This window comes from Medicago sativa, chromosome 3 (assembly GCF_051527215.1).
Source record: "Medicago sativa cultivar Bolivia chromosome 3, Bolivia_mono, whole genome shotgun sequence".
In the NCBI taxonomy this organism is placed as follows: Eukaryota; Viridiplantae; Streptophyta; class Magnoliopsida; order Fabales; family Fabaceae; genus Medicago; species Medicago sativa.
This window is the reverse complement of record NC_140751.1, coordinates 100966377-100978283: the sequence shown is the minus strand read 5'-3', so window position 1 is coordinate 100978283 and position 11907 is coordinate 100966377. Positions and strand designations below refer to the sequence as shown.

General features: G+C 33.8%; 1 protein-coding gene across 1 annotated transcript; it reads right to left on the bottom strand.

The window, feature by feature from the left end:
- Window positions 1-861: 861 nt before the first annotated feature.
- LOC146942946 (aldehyde oxidase GLOX-like) lies at window positions 862-3056 on the bottom strand. The gene is made up of 2 exons (XM_085757045.1): window positions 2464-3056; window positions 862-2239 (listed from the first exon to the last, which is right to left on the bottom strand). The coding sequence occupies exons 1-2, from the start codon at window positions 2946-2948 to the stop codon at window positions 1057-1059; spliced, it is 1668 nt and encodes a 555-aa protein (XP_085613171.1). The 5' UTR covers window positions 2949-3056; the 3' UTR covers window positions 862-1056.
- Window positions 3057-11907: the final 8851 nt, after the last annotated feature.

The following is an 11907-nucleotide window of genomic DNA, read 5'->3' as shown; positions in this document are numbered from 1 at the left end:
TTTTCCTCTAGTAATAACTTTCTTGACTAAGAAATATTGAAAGTTTTAAAGCTTTAATAGGTGGTCCAAGTATTTGAGCAAGATTAGTTATAAACCTGACGATGATTAAAGACTAAAGAGTATGATCATGGTAATTTCTCATTACACACAAAGAAAGGGACACTTCATGACAAAAATTAATTCCACCCATTCATTTGAAGCCTATCATGACTTGCCTACGAAGAGACAATTAAAATAATGTGGCAACAAGTTAGTAATAGCGGTGGAAAAACAATAATAAGAGTTTTTATTGAATAAAATAACATAAGATTTGCCAAAATAAAATACAAGTATAAGTAACCTCCAATCACGGTTATAAGAAAATAAAATTACTCCCACAACTATAAATTGTCCTTTTCGATATGTAGTGAAAAATCCACTCAAAACTATCTACAATCTACATGAAATGTTTTTGAATTAAAAGAAGAGTGTATTAATAAAATAATGATGGCATTAAATATATCAAAATATGTTAAGTTTTGCTTAAAATAACGACCAAAACATTTTTTTTCTTCTTATAATTATAACATGATGTAGTATATTTGTTTTTTTTAAAGGAATGATGGAGTATATTTGTTGAATAGCAAATAATAGCCACATTATTTTGTTTTATTAAAAAAGTGCCATAGTAGTAATCAATCTCTTCTTGTAAAATTACAAACCCTATACATTACTTCCTGAATTTTATTTTGAGCAATGCTAAATCAAGCGAAAGAAAATATAGCAAAAGGATCACGAAAGAAAAATTAACCAATGGAAAACTATAGTTTAGCGGAATTCATGGTATGTTGGTTGAAAAAAGATGAAAGTCAACAGTGAGTATTTGATGGAATACACGTCGTGAGGCTCTCGTGGTGTATTATTTCGCTACAAGTAGCATTATTGTTTTATTTTTCCAACTGAATTCAATGCTCATCTACAATAGAAATATGTTCACTTACATTTAAATTACACCAATAAATATTTTAGAGAAAGAAGAACAAGGATATAAACTATAATATATAATGTAGTTGAAAATTAGAGTAGTTGGACCCAAACACCCTGACTTGGAACTCCTTGATGGACCACAAATAGTAAATAATACCCCGGAGGTGCAAGAATGGGTGAATTTGGTATTGCCACTTCAACTTGGTATGTTGATGTCGATTCTCCAACAACATTTTTACTACTACTCAATTCATCAAGCACCAACAACCTTTGATTCATTGAGAAAGAATGTGTGTTAAAAGGCGGTGCATACATTGTCACGGACACCATGTTTTTCACCAATGTTGCCTTCACCTGAAACCGAACCTTCAATTTTTGAGCGTATTTCAATTTCGTTTGTGATTGGGGTGCAGGAAACACCATTATAGGACGCACATCATTGAATCCTATCTCTAAATATGAAGGTGAAAACGCTTCTAACCGAAGTTCCGTTGGAAACAAACGGGTAAAATTGTAATTTACATGAGGGTTGCTACCGGCAACAAGGACCCTACCGTCTCTTAGCAAAACAGCAGTTGAGTGATACATTCGTGGAATACTAGAAGGTTTTTGTAACTGAAATCTTGACCCAACTAAACTATTTGGTTTATAAAGAAACGGATTCAAAACCGGATTACGACCTGATTCCCAACCAGCGGACCCCACAGCTCCACCATTAATCAACAAAACGTCGCCGTTAGGAAGTAAAATCATGTCACTCATAACTCTTCCACCTGGCATAGTTTCCATAACCCAACTCGGATTCTGGTCGGTTATTTTAATCCGACCACATGTATTCAAAGCTCCGATAAAACTACCTTGTAATGTTTTTTCATAAGAACCTTTTGGAGCTCCACCACAAACCATTACCTCAGCTTCAACTAAAGGCTTTTGTAAGTTTCTCAGAGGAAGCAAAACAGCAGAACCTGAACTAGGATAACTTCTAGGATCTCCACCTGGTATTGTAGGGTATGTTTTAACAACCTTGTTGCTGTTATAATCAAACAAAATAGCACGGTTATTTGCAAAGATGAAAAGATTTCCATCTACATTGAGAAAAACAAACGGGTAAAGATTGTTCTCAGCGCTTGCATCATTTGTTTGTACAAGAAATGGTAAACTGTATGTGTTCTTTGCTGTAGCATCTTTCTTTGGATAAAATTCATAGTTGAATTGTCTTCTTCCTCCAATGATAATTTGTCTTCCATCTGGTAGCATGTGATTGGTCGCATACCTATTAGAGATATAGTTACTTCATAAGAAAACTTACTAATGAAATATTATTTACTATCAAACTAAGGTAACTCGTAATTATTTCAAAATAAGAAATATAAGTCCCGTGGGCTTAGCTAAGAACAATGCGTAAAAATTGATTAAAGAAAATTGATAAAATTGTACCAAAAAAATACTAAGAAATGATTCTTTCAAAGCTGGCCGTTAATCTAAACATGCACTTACCATCTTCTGGCTGAGAGGCCGGCGTTGAATTCTTGCCAATCACAGTTTGGACATGGATTGAAGGTCCTAACGGTACGGTCTCCGTCGTTGAAACCACCGGTTTGGATAAGAGTTCCGTTGGGGGAGACGGAACCGGAGGAACACCATATGTTGGTTTGGATGAAGAGTGGTCGGAATGTATTAGAAACTACGTCATATTCAAGGGAGTGAGCAGTGCAATCATTTTTCACAACTTGTTCTTGTGGATTAACACGACATCTACCGTTGGATAAGGATAAGTTTGAGAATCCAAAATCTGTACGGTCAAAAATGATGACACGGTCGTTGTGTAGTAATTGCATATGCATGGCTACAATGCCAATGTTGTTTTGTAAGAGCTGCCATTGTCCACCAGCGGCTATAGCCGGAGATGGAAGCGTCACGGTGGTAGATATTATAATAATGAGAGGGATAAGAAGATGAATGGGGAAAAGTGAATGAGTCATTTAATTTGGTGGTGGGTTTAGGAATCAAATAAGTATAGCTTTCCTTTATGTGTGGATTTGCTTCTTTTCTTTATGAGTTTGTCACAGAACTGTGAAATGGCGTTGGGTGCATCTAGCTAGGCTTTAAATACAGGTGAGGTGAGGTGAGGTGAGGATATCTATTGGGTGACGGAGAAATACTTCTCTCACACGCAAGTGCATGCACGCGTTGGACAATCTTCTCCTCTTAGAGAAGGTGATGTTTTTGTTGTTGTTTGAAAACAATCAGACAAATGATTGGTTGATGCAGCAGCTTGTATATAGTATTATAGTCTTATTCTTTTGTTTTTAAATTGGTTTTTTTCCCCTACACGTTTAAGTTTTTTTTTTCTTTTCCCTTTATACTCCCTCCGTCCTTATATGTAAACACCCTTTTGAAAATGTGTGGTTACATATAGGGAAGGAGGGAGTAATAGTCTACTATTTAAGTTTTAAAAACTAATGCAATTTCCACGTTGTGATGATGTGAAGCTCAGGGGTAAGTATCTCAATATATTATAGGCTGTTGAAGCTGTCTCAATCCCTCTACTTTATTTTACTAGTTGTTTCTTTTGGGTTTTAAACACTTCTTAAAATAATGTGATTAATTGAAGAAATTGTTTCTTCTAAACTACTAGATTTATTAAATAAGGAGACCCAATACACACATCAAAGTATTCTCAAAGGCCAAAGCCTAAATCTTTTGTCCGCTATAGAGTTAGAATGAGTCCTCCATTTGTTAACAAGACATTGATTCAACTTATCAACACAAAGTTAAACTACCTTCCAAATGGAAGTCTCTAATCCAAACTCCCATTTTTTATTACGGGTGATATATACCAACTGTATGTTGGAATATATCATACCAGATATTTTAATATCTACAAATAATATAATTAATATTCTCCTTGTTACTATTATTTTGTTAATGTTTCTATCTAGTATTTTGAACTTGTACGTACTTATTAAATGTTTAGCTCATATTCCTTATACCTAAAAAAAATTTGCTCCTTAATTTATTCAGGAAGACTTAGTTGCTACCATGTTGCTTATTTACTATTATAAAATAGGCTTTAAATAAAATTCCAAGATACGTAAACTATATTTAAAGAGGGACATATTTTCGATCAAAATAATCATATGATCTGATTCAAATGCACCGACGGTATGAAATGTTTTACACCATCAATTAATCATAATTAACCATTTGTTCATTAAAAACGTTTGATTTTTTAAATTATATTTAAAGCCACACAATTTCCATGAACTTAACTCAGTTGATAAAACATTGTATAGTATATGCAGGGACGATGTTCAAACATCGGACACGTCTCTTATTCATCTTAAAGATTAAAGATGAATTCCTAGTCACACATACAATTGGTTGTAATGGAATGCCAATGTTAATTTCTTTTACATCAATATGGCTAAAAATTAAACTTATAAGTATGTATGCCAGATCAATTTAGAATTTCAACTTAAAAGAAATGGCTTTTTCTACTCAAATTTAATTTAAATAGCTAGAGTGTGCGTTTAAGTATTGTTTGAATTACTTCAAAAAAAAGTATTGTATGAATTAATGGCCTACTTAACTATAAGAGTAATGATATTTTGACATCCATTTGATGACAACTTTGTTGACAACCTTGTTTTTCTCACTTCTTATTGGTCAAAAACAATGGAGAGAGAAAAAGGAAGAGAGAGGATAACAACATCATGTGAGTATGAGAGAGAAAGTTGTCCAAAAGTTGTCAAAAAGTGGTTGTCAAAATATCATTTCTCTAACTATAAACACGCATGCATCCATAACATTACCGGAAGGCTTAATGATGTGTTTCGTCCTTGCAATTAGGCGTCATTTAAAAATTAGTCCCTGTAATTGCTAATCCTAGCAATTTACCCTTGCATTGTTTAATCATTTAAAATTTCGTCCTTTGACCAACTTAATCACTGCCACGTCATCAAATTAGCAAAATGGCATGGGAATGGACAAAAATACCCTCGTCCCATGTGAATGCTTCTTCCTCCAATCCAATTGTTCATTTCCCCTTCTGTTGTTTGATTTGCAACTCTTCTTCTCCCATGAGCATATTCAACATGGACTCCACTTTGGTGCCATAACTTGTGTGCCATTGGTGTCATAGCTTGCATCTCCACCACACACACATCCCCACACACATCCACATACATCAATGGCCAGGATTTTTCCAATGGCACCAATGGCACACAAGCTATGTCATGGAAGTATTTTCCATTGAACATCCATGAATTAATAACCTAGGATTAAATATAAACAAACATGAATTTTCTATGAGTAAAACATTATAAGCTTCAAATTATAAACGAACCCATTGTTCATCAACCAATAAAAATCAAAACTTTGTTCACAATTTCAACACCCAGAAAGAACAAAAAATCCAAGTAACTTACAATGTTCACAATTTCAACAAATTATAATGTTTGGGTGTCACAGATCCGATTGAAAAAGCAGAAAGCTTTGGACGATAATTTGTGGATGGTGGACGGTGAGATCCGCGTAGCAGCGAATAGCTCAACACCGCCGCTGTAATCGCCGGAATTCACCCAACCTGCAACGACTCCCTTTGAGCTAGATCCACCGCCGCCGAAATCGCCGGAATCTGTGATTGGAGATAGGATGTGCCTCCCCACATGTTTTGTTTTGTGTTTGTGTTGTTGTTGTTGTTTTGCATTGATGAACATTCACCAAAGTTATGTTTTTGTTGTTATTCATGTTGGTGGTGGTGTTTGTTGCTGTTCAAGTTGTTATGGGACTGAATAGATGAAGAAGGTTTATGTGAGGAGGAAGAAGTGGAGAAGATGAAGACAGGGATAAAAATGTCATTTCACGAATGAATGACGAGGGTATTTTTGTCCATTCCCATGCCCTTTTGTTAATTTGATGACGTGGCCGTGATTAAGTTGGTCAAAGGACGAAATTTTAAATGATTAAACAATGCAAGGGTAATTTGCCAGGATTAACGATTACAGGGACCAATTTTTAAATGACCCCTACTTGCAAGGACGAAACACATCATTAAGCCTTACCGGAATAGCTTTAGCAAGCATTACATAGCACACATGCATGAGTTTATGTTTGTAGCTTTCCCCATTCCATCTTGGATATGGCAATAACAGTCTATATACGAGTACTTTGTGAATGAATTGTCACTTTTAGACTCCACTTTTAGAAATTTTTATCAGTTGCTTGGTAAATCAAACTTTAAACTTAGAAATTACAAATTGACATAGGTTGAGATTATCTTCATAAGTTTACCCGATACCGATAGTTTTGCTTCCACATGGGTGAAGGACTTGATTGGTCCCATGTACCCAAAACAGCGCGTGGGCCCGATAGTTTTGACAAGAACACATGCATGAAAGACATGGCCGTGAGAAGAGACAAAGTTCAATCATATTATAGTTGAAATTGCCTTTCTTTCTTTTCTTTCTTCACTTTCTCACTTCAAATGTTGTGTTTCTTTGTCCATTCTGCCTTCATGTTGTTCCCATTGAAAAAGGAAAAAAAAAAATGGTACTCATACAATTTCAACATGCTTGATTGTTCATCACTGTCGGGTCAAATGACATGGGATAGCCGACATTAATGTTGAAATTACGGTCTTGGTTGATAGGTGTGAGAATAAATGGTTTGGTTGAGTTGAGGCATTTTTTCTGAACCTTCAGTAAAAACTTTGCAGTACTCATCATTTTTTTTGACTCAATTCAGAGATTTTAAAAAATCAGAAGTAACAATAATATTTAATTACTGAGCCATTAGAAAATATAAGTTTTTATCAAATCCATTAAAAAGTAGTTAATTAACGAAGATATATGTGGATCGCATTCATCTATCTCTATAAAATCATGTTAATTACTTGAGTTCTTTTTAAATAATTTATGACATATAGAAACGTATTCTAAAGCACTAGTGTAAGAATTGTGAAGTTCACGAGTGCTCGTGTATGCTTTGATTCATTGAGTAGTTTTACTTGTGAGAAATGTTATCTTCCTACTGTATTGAGAGTGGCATGACATCAAAAGGTTTAAAAAGAAAGAAAAGATCCAAGCCCAAACTTTGATATATACTATTATGTCCGTGTTAACCTTTTGAAAACTTAAGCAACGAGGATTGACAACGTGATATATATTATAGCTTTGTTTGTTAGAATGCCTCACCATTTCCTTTTGGTTACATCTTTTGAATATATTTATAAAATTGTTAGTTGCACATTTAACAACAAAAAGAAAACAAGTGCATTTAAAAAAATGTCTTGTTAACAAGTGCCCCCGGGGCACTGGTTAAAGAATCCAAAAGTAGAAAAATTGTCTTGCAAATATAAACTGTTACTTTTGACTAACTAATTATTACACCACTTTTTAATAAAATCTTACCTCTTTTAGTTGCTTAACCAGTGCCCCGGGGAACTGGTTAATATTCTCCTTAAAAAAATGGAGAAAAATAAATCTATTAATCAGCCCTCTCTGCTTCTAGTTCAGTCACATGAACTCAGGTTTATGTAGTAAAAATAATAGAATATCACGTCTAGCTTAGCTTAGTTCATATAAACATTACATTATATATGCAGAGATCGGAGTTTGAAGTTAGAATTCTCAAGGGAAAGGGGTCCTGATAATATGGAGTTCGACCGAGAGGTAAGTAAAGTCTTGAAAAAAAAATTGTTCAACTCAAGAATCAAACTCAAATTCTTCTGAACAATAAAAAAAAAATTTCTTCTGAACAATTCGTTTTTAGTGGAGCTTGTTAACCACGTAGACCAATTGTTTAGTTTAAAAGGTGAATCATAGGCCACTAAGTTACTTAACAAAAATAAATATAGATTATCACTGAATCGACATCATGGATAAAGAAACATGTAACCCTAATATTATTTTGAATGAAAGTCTATTATATAGATAGAGATTGAGTACAAGTGTAATTCAATCCATTAAAAGGTTAAACGATAAATAAGAAAGAAAAAAACAAATAACAAAAAAACAATAATAAAAGAAAACTAGGATCTCGAAAACGAAAATAAAAGAAAATAACTACGAACAGAGAACTTAATTCAATCCCAAAACCACTTCTTTATCACAGAAAATAACATCATTTCACGACTTCCAAATCAACCACACGAAGTCATGATAAACCATGAAAGGAGTAAATAAAGTATGCGACATAGCTGACTTCCATCCAAACAAATAAAAGAGTAACTAAACTATGAAGTAAATAAAGTAGGCAACTTAGTTAGACAAAGTCTCAACTCAAAAAATAAAATAAAATTGAACAAACAAATACAAATAAAGAATTAAATAATGTTAAATTAGGTGACTAATTTTTTTTGATATAAAATAAACAAATTGAAAAATGGTTTGTGCAATGAAGAATAAAATATATATAAATAATAAAAAAATACAGTACATAACTAAAACTTAAGATAATTCATGAAAATAATAGTATTGTCTATTTAATTATTGGTTGACCAAATTGTAACAAAGGTATCCCAAATCAATATGTGGGTTTTAAGTTGGTAGGTTCACAATGATTGAGTCTTTTTTTTTTAAGGGACAATGATTGAGTCTTGATGAGATGTGATGTTTTGCAAATCAAATTCATCTACAAACCGTTTTGGATCGAGCTAGCTCAAAAGTCACAACTCATTGAGATTTGTTGTTTAATAAACGTTTTAAAATTGTTAACTTGATTAAAAAAAATGATCAATAGTTACGAAAACAACCGATTGAAAGTTATGATTTGATCGGAAACAAAATTGAGGTGTTTGTTGAGCAATTTTCACTCATTGATGGCTCTGGTCATGCAAACGTGGGATTGAAATATAGTTAGTTGTGTCATGATAATCTTAATTTGAATTGTTAAGCGCTAACTCTTAACCAGGGGTGTTCGCGGTGCGGTTTGGTTCGGTTTTGAGGTTAAAAGTCATCCGAATCGCAAGATAAATAAAAATGCGGTTTGGTTTGGTTCGGTTGACTTTTAAAATAAAATCCGAACCAAACCAAACCAATGCGGTTTGGATTGGATCGGTTGGTGCGGTTTCTTTTAGACAATAATTTATTTTTGTTTCCAACATTAAAATCAAATTAAAAAGCTAAAATACAACATATTTTCAGCAATGTTTTAAATTTCATCCAACAATGTTCCGAACTATGTAGACCAAATTAAAACGTGCAAAAAAAAGTAATCCTATTTTGTAAGAAATACAAGAGTTCAAGTAGCACATAAATACATTTTTGATAGAAAAAGCAAAGAAGAAGCTTAACAAGAGAAAAAACATGTCATTTTATTGAAGTTTCCATTGAATTTCTATGAGTATTGGTCTAGGTGATTTATATTTAAATAATGTTTTTCTTATATTGCAGTTTGGTTTGGTTTGGTTTGGTTTGGTTTGGTTGGTAAAATCGAAACCGCAAACCGAACCAAACCATGCGGTTGAGTAAAAAAATGATCCGAATACATCTGAACCATATGCGGTTTTTTGCGGTTTCGATTTGGACTGGTTCGGTTTGCGGTTTTTCTGTTGGATTAGTTCGGTTTTGAACACCTCCACTCTTAACACTTTGGAATGACTTTAATTTGGAGTTTTCACCCAAATGAGTTAGAGTTCCTCCGAACCGTGTCATTCTCGAAGTATGGCACAACACTCTGTCGAAAACACGAGGCGGGAGTGCGTCGAAGCATGAATTGACCTAGCGACGTGCCTATCCTATGTGGAAATAAGAGCACCTAGCGACAGTTTTCGTTTCAGGTTCACCCCGTACGGTGAAGGGGTACGATCCTATTTGTTTGGGCATTGTAAATAGAGAGACCAAATCAACGCTTTTCCTCTCATTCAAGACCCGCACGAAGGATTCAATGCAATTTGAGTTCTTATCTTTCTTATGATATTAGCTGTAATGACAAATCTCTTGAAAAACGAAGACCTTGACTAGTAGCCGGCTGACTTACGAATACCAGACTCTCTTAACATAGGGCTTTCTCCGGCCTTCTCTAATAGGGGAAAAGCATTGGCATTCTATTAAAGCGGCGCAGTCAGAAAGTAAAGCAGGAGGCAGAAGCTGGGAAAGGAGAGAGGGAAAGCGGGCTCCTTTCGTTTGTTTCGGATATGAGATTGCATTGGATAGGACAGCTTTTTAGTTCTTAACCTCTTTTTACTGCTTGGTTAGAGTACTTAGACCATCCCCAATGGTGGTGTCTTTACCTTACCAATTAAGACACCGTACCTAATAGGTACCCCCATTGGGGAATTTTTTTTTGGGGGTCTCTTAAGACCCGGGGTCTTATTTAAGACCCCCAACTTTAAACGGGACTCGCACGCTTTTAATATTAAAAAATTGAAATGTAGTGATATAAAGTTATTGATAGTTGATTAGTGGGTCCCATTTAAGAACTTTGTGTGAGATCTGAGTTGGAGGGATTGAGTGCTTATTAGGTACTACTATTAAAAAATAATAAAAGAGTGATGTGTACGTGTGGGACCCATTTAAGTACCCAAAAATGGGTGTCTCCATTGTGGATGCTCTTACCAGTAGTCCTTTTTATAGTCAAAGTGTTTTCATAAGTAGCAAAAAAGGGATCCATTTACTAAAGTAATAAGGGGCCAGCAAACGGCGAGATAGACAGAAAGCTTAGGATAGCAGAAGCGGATAGGCTTGTTTTTTTTAGACATAAATGTTGTCTAACAAATAAAGTAATCAAAAATGCACTCTCATATATTCTTGTGTTTGTGAAGTGCATTTGGCATTACAAAAGTCTGCCTTAGGTCTCTCTCTTTCAAAGATAGCCACAATATAAAGGAAAATAACTCGCTGCTTTCTTCCCTAATTTGGTCAAAGCATCTTATTTTCGGAATATGAATGCAACCAGTCTGAAATGAAATGTGACTCTCTTATTTTTTTTTTTATGCATGAAAAGCAAAGTAGTTGAGCATATTATTTTAGATATGTGCTTTTTTCTTACTCGTTTTCCCGAAAAAGAAAACGCATTTCGTCTTTGTTTATTTTAATAAGCATTTCTTTTGTTAATCAGAAGTTTTCATTATTTCTTTATGGAATCAGCCGCACTCAGATATGTAATGTAGTAGTGCAACATAATATGACTTTGGAACGAAAAATGTTTTTGGATCCAAATCAATATAATAATTTATTTATAAAAATAATAATGTGCATTGTTCTTTCCTGCATAAATACATTGGCCAAGTTCACCGTCAGCAACTATATCAGCCTGGCCACATGCAGAATGTTTGATACGTGAGACGTGCAAACAATATGCTCAATGATTTTAGAAACAAAATCATCTTTATACAAAATTAAAATAGAGTGTTAATCCCTCATTAGAAGAGAAGAAACATAAACATAAAGTTTATAAGTGAGAATAGTCATCACCTTATAGGTTGGTTTAATAAGAATTTAGTTAAATTTGATCTAAATTTTAAGATGATGTTAGAGTTGTCTAAGATCTATTTTGCCTCATGTTGTCAAGCATGTTCGATATGTCTAGCCCTGATTGTAACGAGTGTGTATTAGGAGTTTCTAATTGAATTAAAAAAGGTTCGACGATGTATTTATAAGTAAGAGCGGTCATCACATTATAAACCGCTTTTAAAAGAGTTGAGTTGAACTTAGATTTTAAAATATTTTTTTTTAGTTGAACTCCAATGTTCTTTTTATCTTATTTATTTGTAACACTTGAGTTCTTTATTTTTTTTTTGTTCCATTCAAATCATTTATCTTATTCATTTGTAACACTCGGTCATTTATCTTTTTTTTTTCTCATTCAAATCCTTTATCTTGTAAAACTTGTACAAGTTAGTCCTTTCTTCATTTTTTATTTATTAAAAAAGCGTTGAGGTGGCTTGCCATGATTATTAGTAATAGTTTTAATTATAAATAATTTTTATCATTAAAA